This window comes from Lissotriton helveticus, chromosome 3_2 (assembly GCF_964261635.1).
Source record: "Lissotriton helveticus chromosome 3_2, aLisHel1.1, whole genome shotgun sequence".
Lineage (NCBI taxonomy): Eukaryota > Metazoa > Chordata > Amphibia > Caudata > Salamandridae > Lissotriton > Lissotriton helveticus.
The window spans coordinates 213,474,455-213,493,363 of NC_136062.1; the positions used below are offsets into that span (position 1 = coordinate 213,474,455).

The following is an 18,909-nucleotide window of genomic DNA, read 5'->3' on the forward strand; positions in this document are numbered from 1 at the left end:
GAAATGACCTAGCCACTGAACTGTCATAAGTTATTGCAGTTGAGTTCTGATGTCACAATGCCTGCTGAAACAAGTCGGCAGCCGAGGGGAAAGGCAGGTCGGGTCACAGAGTAAAATTAAAGCAGCTGTTTAAAAAACAAAAACAAAATATGTTTGTTTTCCTTCCGCTTTGTTTTTCTAGCTGCACAGTGGGAAGCAGAAAGCTCATATTTATAGTAACATGTTTATTGTTTGAACTGCTGTTGTAATTATAGAAAAGTTAGAATCTTTCTGCATATTTATACACATTCCGAGCTACTGCGCCATTGTTTGTGGAAAAATAAACAAACTGACCTTTGTTAAACTGATATATAATAATATCTTTTTCCAACAAACTGCTTTTTGGTGTGTTTCATTGTGCACTAGAAATTTTATTTTTATTCTCCATGTTTGCAAAAATGTTCTCTTTCATATGAAAGAGCTATACACCAAGGATTTAAGTGGTTTGGAGAAAAGTTGATTGTGTGACAATATATTATAAGGAATAAAGTACCCCCTGCTGCTAATGATAAGAATATTGCCAGTCACCTCAGAATTCCATAACCTTATAAAGGAACTCAGTCTCCAGTCTCATTCTTCTATGGTCATCATCCTCCTGAATGACAGTATCCTTAGAATATACAGCAGGGTCTACTTTTTCCCATTTATACCAATTTAGGTTCTAGTGCTAAGCTACGGTAATGATTAAGGACAGAGTAATAGTCAGGAAAACGTAATGGTGTCAGGGTAACGGAAGTGACCAATGGAAACAGTATGCTTTTACTCTCTTTCCATTAACCATTAGTCCTAAGTCCAGTACACCCCAAAAGTATTGTTTTCAGTTGGGGGTCAGTGCTCTTCATTGGTAATTGTAGTTAGAATTGATTGATCTAGCACATTTTGAGAAAAATTAGAAAATGAATTATATAAACACCAAGTTAGCATTTCTACGATTTACTTGTAACTATGTAGCCAACACTAAAGTGATTATCTCTTTTTTTGTAGTTATCCCATTGAACAGTTCCAAGGAGATGTGGTCCAACATCACCAGGACAAGGCAAGTCAATGAGATAAGAGAAATAGAGCTTGTGTGTTTGTTTATGAAGTCACTCATCTGTATCTTTTATTATCATGATAAATCAATCAACGATCTACGTCTTCTTACAGTACAAAACAGTACATTTATTCTTGGAATACTCAACATATAACTATGATGAGATTACCTCCTTTGAGGCTTTTTACTGGTTTGGCGCATTTTCCTTAAAAAGTGAAGCATTCCAATGCACAAATGTGAGTTTAGATATATACATTACTTTCCTTGTGACAAGCATAACCTTTCAAAAATAGGAAACAAGCCTTTTAATTGGAAGAAATTCCCTAATGTTTGCTAACAGAATGCAAAAATGATTCACCTAAGAAAAAGATGTGGGTGGGTGTAAGCATTGGAACATTTTTTGGGGGCGCCATCTTGTTTCTCTCATGTATGGGGACATAAACATAGAAACATGCTTCAATCAAAAGAGGAAGCAAAGGCATAGGCATTGTTATATTCCCCCGTTGCCCCCCCCCTCAAAAATATGCCACAGTGGGCATATGAAGATGTTTCTTGTTTTTTTTTTATTTTGGGACTCCCCATTCCCATTTGCAAATACCTGGAGCAGAGATTTTTTTTATTGCACAGAAACCCGCTTTTGCTTAATGCAAAAGTGGACTAGTCTTTAAGCCCACCCAGGCTCCTCCTCTGCCTAGGACAGTGGCGGCTGGCATGCATTAGGGTGGTGAGGCGGCCAACATTCATTTGGCATCAAGATAATTAAAAAAAGCCACTTACCTTGCTGACATGTCAATTAACATCCTCCTCACTCGAGTGTCTTTGCTCCTGGAAGTTCAAGACCCAGGCACTGCATTCACCAATCCTTGCATGTCTCTCAACATGAGAGACACGCCAGGATTGGAGGGAACAGGTTGCTGAAAAATAGATTGGTGATAAATAAACGTTATTACAATTTTATTTTTTAGCCTCTCCGTGGTATTTTTTAAGGAGGGTACGGTCTTCCGCTCTCAGGGAGAAGCCTCTCCTGTCCTAAGTCCAAGGAGGTTTAAAAATGCAACCAAGCTTTTCCCAAGGGCCAGAATGCAACAGTGAAATCCTCCCCAAACTTAGAGATTGGACTGAGGGGGATGTGCCTCCACATTAGTAGGAACCAGGATGGATCGGTGGTCTTCTACCCCACAAGGCAATCCGACACTGCATGGCCCAAGGGCCGGCTACTATGATACCCAACTCAGATTTTTAAGCAAGACCCAGGGGTGTGCAAACTTGTGATGCTTGGCTCTTCACAACTTTGTACACTTTTTTAAATCAGTGCGATGGTGTTTTGTCAAAAATCAGCAAATAAGAGGGCGAACTTAGTGAGAGTGTGAATATTCTCGCTTCTGATAAGTGGAGCAAGGACTCTGCTACTAGCCGTTGACTTACCAGTGTCTGACATGCTGCCTACATTCGAATGGCCGGAGCCTGAGGCCCCAAGGAGGACTTTGGGTCGTGGACTACATGCTTCCACTGAGACTGGCTGCCCTGAATAGCAGGGGGTGAACAGATCATGAAGAGTAAACGTTTTCTAATTTCGCAGGATTATAAAGATAGAGATTTTCATTTGTGCGGTGCATCAAAGTAGTAATCAGCTACTTCTATCTCCCTTCTCCTACTTGTGCCTGCATAAGGAGGAGGGCCTATGCAGGCGAAGGCTTCCTCTGTTGATGATTCAGGGGCTTGACATCCCTGCAATATTTCTTTTTTTTTTTAAGTCCTCCTGGGCATGCTAGGGATCTCACTCACTCTTGCTTGTAGTCCCCCTGAGAGCTACAACTTTACAAGTAGAAATAGCATAAATCAGTCTGCACATATGCATATATGGCAAATGCCTGGCTGTTCTTCACGTATTTTTTTTAAGGATTTAGCTGAAACTAGGATTAAAGCTGTTAGTATTGTGCTGCAAGATAAAATCATAGGCGATGGTCCCACAAAGGTTGAGTGGGGATGATATCTGGGCAAATGCCCTAAACCAACCGCATGCCGCATTCCATGCTAGCATTAGCAAAATGAAGTAGCATGAGGCCACTAAACTTGAATTTCAGAATTAACCCCCTGGCTGCGGCTGGAATTCTGCGCCTGTGCGGCACATTCCGATCGCGGGCGTGGTCATGACGGCTCCCGGCCTGATGACGACCGGGAGCCGTCATCAGCACCGAAGGGGTTAAATATTCTAAGACCGTATTTATTTTCTGAAATACACCTATACTTATATACTACCCAAATAACTGAATAACATATCCACAACTCAAATTACTTCATATTTTTTTAATATACTAATTTTCAACAGTAATCCTTTATGGGTGCCGGAGTGGCGTGCTACTCGCCAGAAAAGCGCTTCAATACCCATCAGGGGTAACTAGTGCTATATGAATGCAAATCTTTCTTCCCCTTTTATCCCTCCGCTAAACTTCTCACTCCAAGTAACTAACTAATAGCCACCACTGAAATTACTTCATATTTCACCATATTAATTCACCACTAATCCTTTGTAGGCTTCCTGAATAGCGTGCGTCAACAAGCGCTATATAAATACAAACCTTTGTCCTCCTCTATCCTTCTGCTATCATTCCAAATCGAATTAACTGACTAACCTATCCACCACTTAAAATGTACTTGCATGTTTCACTATACTAATTCAACACTAATCCTCTATGTGTCCCGGAGTAGCCTGCTACTTTCTGAAAAAGCACTTTGACGCCTCGTTAGGGGCTAGGAAGCGCTATATAACTGCAATTACAATACAATACAATAAGCAAAAGTTCTTGATATGGACACACTTCAAACTACTTATAACATGTAAATTGAACATCCGTATCAAAGCAGGGCTAGGCAACCATTTTCCTACCCAAAAGTTCTCAACATCACGTTTAACCATCAGGCTGGCTCTTCAAGCACCATCCCTATGAAAAGTTCACATGGGCCCCCATACTCTCTCTAGAGGCCCCTACGTAGTACCTGAGAGGCAAACTCAGCTGCTACCGCAGAGGAGCCTCCTTGTGCCAACCAGTACATTTTACCCTAAACGTTGCAAGTGCGACCCAAAATGGGATCCCCAAACACTCTTTGGAAGATGGGCCTGGGTGATTGGGCCATATCTTGGTCTCCCGAGTGCCCTCAGGCATTTCTAACTGAGCACCCATGGCGAGCCGGTGGGTAGATAGTCAGTGCTTAATTTAAGTCAGTGGTTGTAGGTGATGCCCACAGGGCACTCATTTTTGGAAACCAGAAGTTATTTTTCCTATTCAAACTTTGGCCCAGCGCAAGAGAAAGAAAAACACAGAAGTGATGAGAAAGGAAGAGAAAGATGGAAACATGGAAAAAGATGGAAAAATGGTGACAAAGGGCTTAATAAATATGAATAAATATGAAAAATAACCTACAAGAGCGAGATAAAGAGGCAGGGAGTGTCTGGTGGTGGATTGAAGAGGCACACGGTGAAATTAAAACTATGCCACCGTGGTATTCAGTGCCCTGATCTTTGTTAGTGCTGGCAGCAGACTGCGGAGCAAAACTTTGGGTCTGGTACTTATTCTTTAACAACTTAAGCACTGGGGAAAGTCACTGTAGCATTCCTACCCTCTAGCACACCCCTGCTCCACTACCCCTCTTTGGGGAAATAACTTGAGCTAAATATTACACTTACAGGGGCTTTAATCCCTCTGCATCCATTGGTCTGCCCAGATATCATTCACACGTTGCTTCTGCCCACCACAGCTTACAGTATGGGGTGTTGGGTCAGACCACATTGCACGAGTTTGCAAAAAACTGCAAAAAGAATTTGCAAGCTTGGACCCCTTCTTGGAGAAAAGTACTGGATGCGAATATTACACTTACAGGGGCTTTTGATAATCCCTCTTCATCAGTTTGTCTGGTCAAATGTCATTCACATGCTGCTTCTGCCTTCCACGACGCACAGTATGGGGTACTGGTCAGGCCACGTTGCTCGAGTTTGCAAAAAAATGAATAAAGAATTTGCATGCTTGCCTAGGCAAGCTCTATTGTTTTTGCCAGTGATTATTTAAAGTGCTTAATCTCAGGTCCAGATGCCATTTACACGCGTGAATGTAAAATCCAGGCTTGTTTACGAGCTGTGTAAATCCTGACACAACTGCCTACATTCTGCTTGCTTGCATAAAATGCATGCACTTTACACACATACACGTACACTGCTCAGATGTCGCTTCAACACACCGAAACACCAGTCCCTATTTAAATAGGGTTTGTTTTTCAGTAGGGGCAGCCTCCTTTCTCTCCGCAGGGAAATCGATGTTATCTCCTTCTCAGAGGGGGGCATCGCTCCTGGATCGCACACAGACGCAGCGTTTCACTCTGCGCTCGCCCCATGAATTTTTAAAGAGCTCCTGCTGCCTCAGGAATTTTTTTTAGAGCGAAAGATATTTTAATCGCAGTTTAGGTTATGAGTTTTTATAACCAAATTTCGGCTATTACTTTCCTTGAAGGCGGCAGGCTTGTAGCCGCCTGGGGATTCACATACGGAGGGCGGCTGCGGTGTCTAGAGTTAAACGAATCTGCTATAAAGGGTGTCCAGAAATAAAGTCTGTATTGAAAGCCAACCAACACGTCCAGCTGTTCCTTGTGTATCTTCCGCTCAAGCCCAAGAAGGGATACATATTTACAACCACCAGGCCATTCCAGGCGGTGAAACTTTTTACAGCACGTGTACCCATTGCCTCGTCTCTTCTCGTTGAGGAAATCAAGCACATAGAGGAAGCTTCTCCCCAAAGAAGACGGACAGGTACAATCAAATACACAAGCGACAGAACACAGAAGAGTGACAATGAACTTAATATAAGAAAGGAATTTACTTAAGGTAAAAACATAAGTAATAAAAAATAGCACCCATGTTGCCTTTATGTCTTCCTGCCACCTAATAAACTCAATTTCCCTTTAGAAATATAAAATGGGAGGTGGAGCTTGTGTAGTGTAGCTCCTATCATCCCAATAGGCTCTGCGCATTGGAATAATACCTACAATAGTAAAGGCCTAGACCAGACGTTAACTAGGTCTACTACTGTCGATATTAGACTTAAAGTTTTGGGTTTGCCAGCTTAGCTCAGAGTTCACTAGAAACTTTCTCGAATGTTCAGGAAAGAATTAACTTCCCTGATTAGACAAGAAGGGATTTAGTTTCTGACAACCATAGAACATGACAACTTTGCTCTCCCCTAATCAAGAGTAAATCTCGAGAGTCGTGTGAACAAAAGGCAATTTATTTTACTCAGTACGTGCATTCTTAGTCTCATCAGATTGTAGAGAAAAGGAAGAGACGGGCGTGTTCAATAAAAAGGTGTTATTTATTGATCAGTCTCTTTTCTCATACAAGAGAAATGGATCGATATTATTGCAATACTTATAGTTAAGTAAAGTGCATACATTAAAAGCAGCAGTATAAAATAATACTGTAAAAACATTGATATGGTTTCTAAGCCATAAGATTTTTAAAATGAATAAAATATATTACATACACATATACATTTGACTAAACGTACTCAACTGGTGTTTCTAGATACGCCTACCCCGTGTACCTGACCTAAGTCTAATACGAGGGCGGGAATAGAAAGTTACAGTTTAAGTTAAGTTTGTTTTTGCCAAGTGAATAACTTAAGAATTCTCTGTGAGGGGTTATTCAGTTCTGTACCTGGAAGTTAGGATGAATGAGGAATGGTATCTCTTTCTCTGGTCTCGATATTCCAGGCTGCCTGCGAGGGCTACCCGGAAGCGCCGGTGCTTGGTTTCTCGGCAGGAGAAAGCAGCTTCTCGTTCTCAGCGCGTCAGAAAGGCGGGGCTGCTGCCAGCGGGGTCTGCTCTGCTTCTGGGCTTCGGCAAGTATGGCTGCTCCGTCTCGTCACCACGCGTGTGTTTGCATAGGGCAAGATCGGTAATATTTATACCTTTAAGGTGCCGAGATTGACGTAAGGATGGACATAGATACGTCAATAAGGATGTTATACGACTTGCTCGTTAGCACATTCTTTTGCTGAAGTTCTCGGTGAAATCAAAACAATGGCCGCAGGGTTTTGCCCAGGTTGTCATAGGTTTGATTTGTTATGAGAACTCCGTATGCCTTATCAGGGGCTGGAGGAATATCGCTTGTCTAATTAGATCGCAAGCGTTATGACCTAATCAGATAACACGTTCCTGTGCCGTAGTGTGACTGCGTCAGATAACGGTATCTGCATCATGGGGTTTTTCTGCCTCATGGGCTGATTACTTAGTTAACTTGTTAGTTTGCTAACCAGAATAGGGTCAGGAATAGGGGGATCGATTCAGAACCTATAGGAATACATCACACCCACTCCACGCTAACTATGGTCATATTTACTAATCTATGCATAGTATAACATAGTAGAACATACTATAGAGTATAGTGTATACCTTACCACCCCAAAATACATAAATGCATTTTGAAATTTTCAAATATACGGAAAAATTGCAGTCATATGTATTGTATGCACTCAAGCTATGGAATAATGCTAAAGTAATCACGCATTTGTATACATTATTGCTTATTTGGTATATGAGAAATTACACATGAAATGGCTCTTAATACAGAAAAAAAAGTTCGAGACCATTCCATCACAGAATAAAATATTTATGAACATACCAGCGGGCAGCTAATATCTATATGCTATCTAAAATTTAGAATTCTTAGTTCTTTAAGAATAGTTTCTTACTTTAAGCAGAAGATAGTGTCCCGAAAAATATGCAAAAATATTTTGGGGCTGCTGAAAAACTTGCTGTCCGTGAACTGGAGGGAAAATTGTTCATGTGACTTTATTTTTAAAGTTGAAGGCCGAATTCAGGGAACGCCGTGTGTGAGCTTGCTCAAAAGTCTCTATTTCTGCTCTGGAGAGAACATCATATCATTCAGGCTTTCGAAAAAGCTGTCAACAGCTTCCTGGGAAAGTTCCACTAACTCGGAAATAGGTGAAATCATGCATTCGTGCGCATGATTGTCTCCATTGACATTCTGATTCGTATTGCTGAAAGAAGGTCGTACCTGATCGATGCTGCTTTCATCTTGAACTTCACTACCCATCAATCGTAGTGGTGAAGCTTCCACGAATGCCGTCATCAGGATTGGTAGCCTTTGAGGGCAGCACAAAGCATGAACCTTGATCGGGCTCAACAATGTTTCTGCATCCATTGGCGCATCCGATTGTAGCGTCAGACAGGTGTCTAACACGCATTCTTCTCCGCATAGCAGACACCTTAATACAGGTAAAACACATCTTTGCCACATTGGTCGAAATGATAGAAACCAAGTCATGTTCAGGTCTCTAAGCCGGGAGAGTCCCAGGATTTTTGATATCCGGTCCCGGTATCCAATGGCTAGGATTGTTTCTTCCCTTGTCGCAAGAGTTTTGTCTGTGACATGGGTTGCCATAACGAAAAATAAGGACCAAGAATAGTATTCCTGCAATTAGTCCCAAGATCAGGGGAAGTCCGCCAAAAATCGAATGGACGAAATCTGGAAAAATACCCAGTACGGCTTTGAATGGTGTTAATGCCATCGAAAATACTGTCTTAAATACCTTTGAGACCCCATTGGTATCAGAAATATTTAAGATTTCGTTTAGTATTTCTGCGAAATGTATGGGGGAATTAGTTGATAACAACGAATGTATCTCTGCAGTCGTCCTTGCGACTTGTAGATCATATGTTTCTTTTGATGACGAGAGCCTGGTAGGCGTCTGAAGAAGCACTGTTTTCATTCTGCTTAAAGTATCTATTCGAATAGAAGTAATTTTCAAATTGGGCCATGCCCTTGCCTCCCTGTCTGGAAAGGAGCTGGGGAACAATGAGCGTCCACAGCACTTGACCTTCGCAGTCGTAGTTACGAGATAAGGAGTCCCGGGCATAAGACTACAACATCTGCGACTTACAATTAGAATGTAACTCCCATTATAGAGTCTTTGAAAGAATGGTTCTATTTCTGTTGCAGGTGCGCCTTGCTGGTGACATGAAAGGTTGTATGAATTCCCTTCACAGGCTCCATGCAAACTAATTCCGTTACACAGAAGTGTGCCACTTAGTGACATCGCACAATTGTTGCCACTAAGAAACACTTTCTGTCCTTTATTACTGACACATGCATGTGAATAGGGCAGGTTCCATGTTGTTTTAATGTACCCCTTTCCCAATTTCTCGTACATGCCAGCCTGTATATATTTTTGGCAGTATTGAAACCTGAAGGTTGAGATTGGAATATTAATTATCCCATGTATTATCCATTCACTGACAGGTCGTTCTGACATTGTCACTGGTAATCTTTCTAGTTTTTCAATGCTCAAGATTGTATAATCAGCACCCCTTTGCGCCATACTGATTTGTCTATCAGTAAGGTTAAAGATTTGGAATAGTGACGTTGTGTTGATTAAACGCCAAGGCACATAGCCTGAACGCAAGTTTTGTAACGTCCAGCCAAGCTGTACAATAGAACGCAATTGGGACTGACCGTGTTGTAGCAACAGTAAGTCCTGCGATAATATGTCGATTACTGAAGACACAATGCTGTCCAAAGAAAAAATTCTGGAGGACAGAGTCATTAACCCATTGTCCACTACAGAAAGTGATTTTTCCAAATTAATACGGTCAATTTCCCGTATTCTCTCTGCTGTCTCAATTTGAGTAACCTTCCAGGTCTCATTGTATGCTGCATATACAGAGGCTGCTATGAAACGTTTTTGACGCTGTTTGCGTGGTCCCATTATGAAATCACGCAAGTCAGCACCATCAGTAAGTAAAGTTAGGTGTTGCTTAATTTCTGCCAGTGTGGAAGTTTGTAGCCATTGAAGGCATAATTTGCCCACACTGTAGGTTGTTATTATCCCTGGGTGATGTCTTTGGGGATATCTAGGGTCTGGCCTGGTCATTTTGAACCCCTGTGTTTTGTTCAGGAATCTGTCTTGACAGTTATTAGTATCTGTGGGCCAGATCAACCATTGTTTCCAATCAGGATGTGTTCTGTTTTGGTTTAATATATGGTTTACGTCTATCTCTTCATCTGTAGAAGTGTTGCTAAACATTGTTGGCTTTGGAATAGACGGTTTATTTAAATCTTTGATTTTGGCTAGGCCAAGACAGGTGGTTTGTTGAACAGTGTCATTTAAAAATATCATTTGTTCTGGGATCATGCAGGCTCTAAACAAAGCTTCTATACCCTGTACTTGCCAATCTTTTGTACCCCAAACACTTTTCAATTCAACATTTTTGTCCCAATAATCAAAACCAAAAGTATTCATTTTTTCAAAAAATGAGTCCGAATATATCAATTTTGTGTTGGTTATCATGGTTTTTGTCCCTGTCTTGTTTGATAATTTAAAATAAAATGTTTCAGCATTACTTGTGTTAAACCCTGAAAAATATGAGTATTTGTCGTAAACGGTTCTTGAGCTTCCTTTTGGAGGTGTTGCACAATGTTCCCATTGATTATAATTTAAAACATTTCTAGGTTGTGCAGATTTATGTAGAAAATGGTTACCATAGTGGTTATAACAGTACATACTATCATAATTGGTAGAACCCTGCAAATAATCATGTTTGGTAAATTTAGCAGACATTACTAAGTCAGACATCATATTATTAATGCTTTCAAAGTCCCAATCATCAGCAAATGAGTTTGGTTTTACAAAGTCACTCAAGGAGATATTATTTTGGTGTGGATATTTCAGGATTTCGACCGGACCATAAATTTCATAGTCAGTGTTGTCCCATGCTACCCCACCCGGTATAGGATTGGCTGTGAAGTTGGCTGAAGAAAGTTCTCTTTTCTCGACGTGTGAAGATGTGTGTGGTTTGAGGATCAAGTTGATTTTCTGACTTGCTGTGTCCATTTTAGCATATTTTCCCTCAATGAAGCGTCCCAAAGTTAGTACCATGATGAGCCAAAGTATGAGGATAAATGCACCAAAACCCACCCAAAATTCAATCCATGGGGAAATCAGATATGTTTCTTTCAGTTGTTTCAAAAGTTCTTTAGCTTTATCTTTAAAGGTTTTTGATGATGGCTGTGTCTTTGATTCACTGAAGCCTTCAGAGGAATCATCGAAGTTTATGAAGTAGCCGGATGTAGTTCTGTCAATTGTTCCAATTGCTTCAGGATTTCTGTTTCTTGCATGTTCACTGGGTACTTCACTATAAATTGGTGTGTCTCTGCTAAATGTTTTTATTTGGGTTTTCAGAGGTCTGAGTTCTATTGCATTGTTGCATAGTCCTTGTTGTTCTTCTGTAGGCGTTTCAAATGTGATGAGCCTCTTCGTTAGGACCTCTGTACTGGTAGCAAACCTTGGTGTTCTGCTACTTATTGGGAGTCCACTTGGCCTACTGTTTGTTATCGGCCACATGATTGTGGTTTTACCAGGTCGATGGATACAACTCGGTTCTCCTTTTTTCCAGCAAGTGGCGGTAGTACAACTGATCTTGTCCCGTTGACAGACAAGACAGGAGCTGCTTTTCTGTAAGAAGGCCCAAATTCCTTCTTTACCGCGATCTTCTCCCTGACTAGATCCCCGACTTTTGGAATCCAGACAGGTCTTGCTGGGACAGGTGGTGGTTCTTCAGTGGTTGTTGGCTGTTGTTTCAACTTTATGTTGCTCAGGTCTTTTCTTGTTTTGTTTAAGTCCTGCAAAATAGCCAAACGGTCTTTGATATCAAAGCTTTTTTCTTTCACCACTGAAGTCTGACTGTCAAGGTCAGAGATCAACATCCTAGTTCCGAATAATAATTCGTACGGACTGAATCCCTTCAGAGAATTTCTTGGCAAGTTATTTAGACTACGTTGGACACTTATTAGATGTTTGACCCACCCAGCTCCCGAACCTAATATCCTTTCTGTTATAGATTGCTTTATGCCTTGGTTTTTTCTTTACACCATCCCGTACCCTCAGGAAGGAAGTGAGAAGATTCCCGCTGGGCTATGCTCATTTGGTCATGTTTCCCCTCAGGCTGGAGGGCTAGAGTGAAAACAATGGTCAAACGTAGCATGCTCTTAGCGTATATGCCATTTAGACTCGCAAATCTTTGTATAACAGTCCAGACGTCAGCCGAGTGCTGAGGATCTACATTATAAGTGGAAACTAGCCTGTATATGTTAATCGCAACCCTTCCTTTTTACTCTTGATTTTTTCTGGAGCAAAACGGCGAGGTATTAAACTGTTTCTCTCCCCACTGCGATCTCTGTTGCAGTTTGGGCAGTTTTTTACAAACATGGTGTGACGCAGGCTCATGCCTGGCCACCAGTACCGTGATTGTAATTCTTCCAGAGAATCTTTTAGTTTGAGGTGTCTGAGACCCTCGCCCATATGTGCGTCTGCGATTAACAAGTTTCTCCTGTCCATGTTTGGAATCACTCTATCCCCCACTCCAGGGATTCGAGCAAAAGGGACGGAGTTTGCATCGATTATGTATGTATAATTGAGTGGATAGTTGATCGGTAACGCTGAGCAGTCGCCTTTTGATGACGTTTTCACCGCCAGCACTGTTTCACCGTCAATGTATTTTAATGTACGCTTTTTTCGAACTACGGGAGCCGTTTTAGTTGCTGCCGCTGTGGCTGTTTCAGCCAATGAATTCCCTGCAACGTGAACGCCATCACGCTGATGACTCAGTGAGTGTGTCACGTGAGTCTTTGGTAGTTCTTTTTGTAAAAGAGCTATTTGTTCCCAGAGCAGTTTCTGCTTTATTGGTGCATCTGTGTCATCTTTGTAACCGTTTTGAATCCATGTCTGCAAATCCTTGTTATATGATTTGACGCAGTAATATGAATCTGACACTATAAGTGTCGGGAATTCGCGATCCGCATTATCTAGCACCATTTTCAATGCTAATATTTCAGTCTGTTGTTCTGAATTAGTTTCTACTGCGTGTGTTTTTGTTAATAGAGGTTTTAGTTTACCTCCGCGCCACACTTCTTTTGTAATCCCACATGTTGGGTTGTACGCCTGTTCTCCCCAAACGGGGGGTTGAGCATGTCCGTCTGTATAAATTACACAGGCGTAATGTCGTAAAGGCAGAATGTCGATAGGCAGAGGGAATGTTTTTTCATATTCTATATTTTTTAATTCTTCTAGTTCTAGAAAATTGTCAGCCAGGCTATATTTGATAATTCATATCCTACGAACAGGACTGTCAGATGGGCAATTCTGGACTTTTTAAAGTTGAATTTGTAACCCTCTGCTGCGAACCCAAGTATTATGGTGTTCACTCTCTTCAAGTGAGTCTCCAAGTCATCATCTGTTAAGTAAATGTCATCGACATAAGATAATGCTTCATCATCATATAGTTGTAGTAATTCTGTTACTCTCGCTGAGAATACCCCCGGGCTGTTCTTGTACCCCTGGGCTAACTGACAGAATTGTTTTTGAGTGCCATTTATTGAGAACGCAGTTAAATATCTGCTCTCTGGTGCTATGTTTTGACAAAAGAATCCATTAGGGATGTCTAAGGTTGTTTTGTATTTTTTGCGCACTATGTTATTCATTAGTGCAGCACTGTGTGAATTTTGCACTGCAAAAGTTTTGCAACATGTGTTAAGGTGTCGGTAATCCAAAACTAGACGATATGAATTGTCTGGTTTGGAGACCGGAAACAAAGGGTTGTTCATTTGTGAGGTGCAAGTTTCAATCACCCCCTGGTATTCTAGCTGATCTAGTATTTCATTTACCTGTTTTTTAGCTTCTTGCTTAATTGGGTACTGCCTTTGTGCAGTTGGTTGTGATTTTAACTGGATTTTGTGAGGAGGAGAGTCCTCATCCCATCCCACGTGATTTTTATATAAAGCAGGAGCTAGAGCTACTGCCCACTTTCTGGCAAGTGTGTATTTTTTATGAATTGGGATATGATTTGAGAAGGCAGGCATAATTACTTCTTCGCCATGAGGGCACTCCCTGACAAACTCTGGTGGCCAGTCTTTTTCAGCTAGAAGGATATCATAGCCCTTGGAGAGATTATCCCAAAATAGTCCCCTTATTTTTCTAGTCTTATCCCCCTCTATACGCAATGTTATTTCGTATATTTTGTGAGGTTTGCTAACTCTGGTGTCCGCAGTTTCCACTTGAAGATATTCATTCGTGTCCACTGTCTCCAGATGATTCATAAGGACTTTGCGAGCTATGCTCACTTCTGCTGCGCTGTCTAGCATTGTCTGAGCCCATTCCTCGTTTTTCAGTTGTGTCCTCAGTATTCTCGGCATTGTTAACTACCTTGATACTGGCTACCTTCTTTTTTGGAAATTGTAATTTCTTTTTTAGCTGAGCAGGTTCCTTGTCTTTGGACTTGGCGTGCTCTTCTCTTTGTTCTGATCGTCCTCTTCTTTCCGATTTCTGCGAGGAAGTCTGAAAAGATTGAGAGGGACGTGTATCAATGTCTTGATATCTATCAGGCTTTTTTATATTATCCCTATTTCTAAGGTTATATCTTTTCCCAGAGGGGTCACTCTGGGGTGACCTGTGTCTTTGGTTCGGAGATTTTTCTCTTCGCCTAGGAGACCTTCCTCTGGACTGGAATTTCTTTTCTTTAGGATTGGATTGTTTGTTTCCATCCCAGTTCTTTTTTGGTAATGTTGAATTATTATTAAAAAATATTTTTTCAGTTGTGGTTTTACTGGTATTCCACCTAAACTATCTCTACCTAGTTCCTCATAGGATTTTTCTATGATTCTGGCAATTTCAGCTGGTTGGTCTGCTATATCTGTCTCTTTTAACCTCTGGCGGATCGCCACGTTTGCTGCTTCTCCCTTTATATTGGCTAATAATATAGCCGAGACCTGCTTGAAGACTTTTAGTAATTTCATACCAAGAGTTAAAGCGGGTTCTGGACCGTATTCGTCTTGAATTTGTTTTAGCACATCTGGTATTACCGAAATGGATGGAACACCGTGCGTTTTTGTGTAGATGGAAGCAAAGACTGTACCCCAAGTGTCACAGTCCTCTATGTGTGGTGCGATTCCCATTGGGAGACAGATAGTCAGAATCCTGTGCTTTTCTAGCGGGGTGGTGTCTGGAAACACCGCCTCTATTTGGGTGATTTTCTGCGCCAACCAGAATGGTATTTGTTCCCGTTTAGCCGGTACTTTACCTAGGCAGGATTGGATGTTCTGTGGTGTAATTTTATTTGTGTTCCCCTGGTGAGGGGTCAGCTGTGGAAGTTTAATCGCTGGCTGAATTGTTGAAGTCCGCATCACATACTGGACTAATTGTCTATGTATTTTTATTAATTGTTTTAAATGTGTTAACAGCTCTGCTGCAGACATCCCATTGATGTCTGGATGTGGTGTGTATCCGGCTAGGACCGGCCACGTTGCTCCTGGTCTTCCTAAAGGACCGAGCCTGGTGATGTGATTGTTATGTTTTAGGGCGCCATCAAATAAGAGCAAATGCTCTTGAAATTTGAGTGGTACTTCCACCTCCTCGAAAGGAGTGTACTCATTAGGAGGTTCCTCTATTTTGTAATAGTGGAAGTACTTTGTTACAGCATTTGCTGCTGGGAAATGTATCCATGAATAGTATACCTCTGTCTGCCGATATTCGTGTGCCTCAATTACGAATATGACTGTGCCACCTCTAGGTGTCAGTCCATTTTCTATAAGTTTTAGAGTTATAGATCTCCTTTTGATGACCGGGATGAGTATTATATCCTCGTCCGCTGCCTGCATGGTAGCATCAGCTGCTGCGAGTTCAGTTGCTAATCTAACTGCCTCTCTTTCATCCTCATTGTCTGACATTTTACTGTCCAAAAGGTTATTTTGTTTGTTTGCAGATCAGGTTTCTTATGGAAACAAAGATTAGATGCACAATATTTTGGAACTGTTTTATCCTTCAACGTTGACTAAACCAAGTACCATACATAGGAGTTTCCTCCTGCGAGGTTTGGCGGATATTACCTTTCACCCACTCCAGACATCTTTGGAGTATTGTGGGAAAAGGGGTCTGAGTGAGAAAGCACGACTGAGTTACTCTAAATGTCTTACGTTAGTTTTATCGCCCTTTCCAAATGCGTTGGGCGCCATGTAGTGTAGCTCCTATCATCCCAATAGGCTCTGCGCATTGGAATAATACCTACAATAGTAAAGGCCTAGACCAGACGTTAACTAGGTCTACTACTGTCGATATTAGACTTAACGTTTTGGGTTTGCCAGCTTAGCTCAGAGTTCACTAGAAACTTTCTCGAATGTTCAGGAAAGAATTAACTTCCCTGATTAGACAAGAAGGGATTTAGTTTCTGACAACCATAGAACATGACAACTTTGCTCTCCCCTAATCAAGAGTAAATCTCGAGAGTCGTGTGAACAAAAGGCAATTTATTTTACTCAGTCAGTACGTGCATTCTTAGTCTCATCAGATTGTAGAGAAAAGGAAGAGACGGGCGTGTTCAATAAAAAGGTGTTATTTATTGATCAGTCTCTTTTCTCATACAAGAGAAATGGATCGATATTATTGCAATACTTATAGTTAAGTAAAGTGCATACATTAAAAGCAGCAGTATAAAATAATACTGTAAAAACATTGATATGGTTTCTAAGCCATAAGATTTTTAAAATGAATAAAATATATTACATACACATATACATTTGACTAAACGTACTCAACTGGTGTTTCTAGATACGCCTACCCCGTGTACCTGACCTAAGTCTAATACGAGGGCGGGAATAGAAAGTTACAGTTTAAGTTAAGTTTGTTTTTGCCAAGTGAATAACTTAAGAATTCTCTGTGAGGGGTTATTCAGTTCTGTACCTGGAAGTTAGGATGAATGAGGAATGGTATCTCTTTCTCTGGTCTCGATATTCCAGGCTGCCTGCGAGGGCTACCCGGAAGCGCCGGTGCTTGGTTTCTCGGCAGGAGAAAGCAGCTTCTCGTTCTCAGCGTGTCAGAAAGGCGGGGCTGCTGCCAGCGGGGTCTGCTCTGCTTCTGGGCTTCGGCAAGTATGGCTGCTCCGTCTCGTCACCACGCGTGTGTTTGCATAGGGCAAGATCGGTAATATTTATACCTTTAAGGTGCCGAGATTGACGTAAGGATGGACATAGATACGTCAATAAGGATGTCATACGACTTGCTCGTTAGCACATTCTTTTGCTGAAGTTCTCGGTGAAATCAAAACAATGGCCGCAGGGTTTTGCCCAGGTTGTCATAGGTTTGATTTGTTATGAGAACTCCGTATGCCTTATCAGGGGCTGGAGGAATATCGCTTGTCTAATTAGATCGCAAGCGTTATGACCTAATCAGATAACACGTTCCTGTGCCGTAGTGTGACTGCGTCAGATAGCGGTATCTGCATCATGGGGTTTTTCTGCCTCATGGGCTGATTACTTAGTTAACTTGTTAGTTTGCTAACCAGAATAGGGTCAGGAATAGGGGGATCGATTCAGAACCTATAGGAATACATCACACTTGGAACGCTCTACGTTGGCCGCTCCCTGTGTTTACTCCTCGCCCTGTTGGGTTCCCTGCATCGTCTGCCCGGCGCTCCATACCTTGGCACAGGCCAAGACTGCCATGTAGACGGGGCCTACGTTCCATTGACTTTCCACGCTTCCTGTCCTTGGGGTATGGAACCTGCCTGCTTCCCATGGGAGCCACTGTGTGTCTTGGAGCCACTTCTTATTACCCACTGTTGGCGTAGGCATCATGTGGTGCGCCCTAGCCATCATTTGTGCCTGAAGAGGTGCCACCCTGGCCTGAGGTAGCCTTGCTTAGCCAGTGCTTGTTCCCTCTGCTCCTGGAGAGTCTTGCTGATAGACACCGAAAGGACCTCTGCCTGTCTACTCCCCTCACCTCAGGAAGGACTCCTTGTTATGTCATGTCACCACTATGTGAGGGATCTGTTGCCCCCATCATCTGTCTGCCTGGTGACCCGTGCTGGTGCCCGAACCCCAATACTCTTGTGTTAGAGTGGCACTTAACCCTCCTCCTGCCTGTCGATCCATAAGCAACCAACACGCCAACTGCTCTTCTCAGAAGCAGCCAAATGCTTCCCAACCTCCGAAAGCGGAACCCCCTGTGGTATCAAAACTTTCAGAGGCAGACATGGAGGTACTACTCAGAGAGAGTGCATCTATTGGATCTTACTACACAGCAATGGACACTAAAATGCCCCGCCTCACTCCGGAGTTAACGTCAATCCAGCAAGACATATCGTCGACCCACACATAGATGGATAGGGTGGACAGTTGACTGTATGCTGTGGAAGCTCAGCATGACTATCTTCCTTATTGGACATAGAGTTTCTGCACAGTAAAGTGACAGATTTGGAGGACAGAGCATGGAGGGATAATTTTCAGATCTATGAGATTCCCAACTGCATAATCCTTTCCCGCCAAGCTTCAAACACGAACACCCCTTGTCCGATTAGAGCCTGTGCAATGCGCCATGCACATACGTCGGCGGCGTTCGACGCGGTCTCCCACCACCTCCTACTAGAAAACCTACAAGAAAAAGGGATAAACAGAAAAGCCCTTGAATGGCTCAGTTCTTTTTTGCATAACAGAAGACAAACAGTACAGCTAGGATCCTTCTCATCCAAGCCTAAACAACTGAAATGCGGTGTCCCGCAGGGAGCATCCCTCAGCCCCACGCTGTTCAATGCCTACGTATCACCTTTGGCACGAATTGGAACAAAATGAGGTTTTGGTGTATGCTCCTACGCGGAAGACACGCAACTCACAATCACGCTAGGGAAGGGGCATGAAGACAGCAAAATGAGACTTAACAACTGCCTTACCGAAATGGCTACATGGATGGCAGATCACTGCCTCAAACTAAATGCAGACAAAACCGAGA

At 42.2% G+C, this 18,909-nt stretch overlaps 1 protein-coding gene across 1 annotated transcript in view; it reads left to right on the forward strand.

Moving 5' to 3' along the window:
• Positions 1-18,909, forward strand: part of CCDC33 (coiled-coil domain containing 33) — a 1,331,950-nt gene that overhangs the window by 1,093,203 nt on the left and 219,838 nt on the right. The window contains exon 14 of the mRNA XM_078684539.1: positions 1,024-1,075. Within this exon, the coding sequence (XP_078540665.1) occupies positions 1,024-1,075 (52 nt within the window). The remainder of the gene's footprint in view (positions 1-1,023; positions 1,076-18,909) is intronic.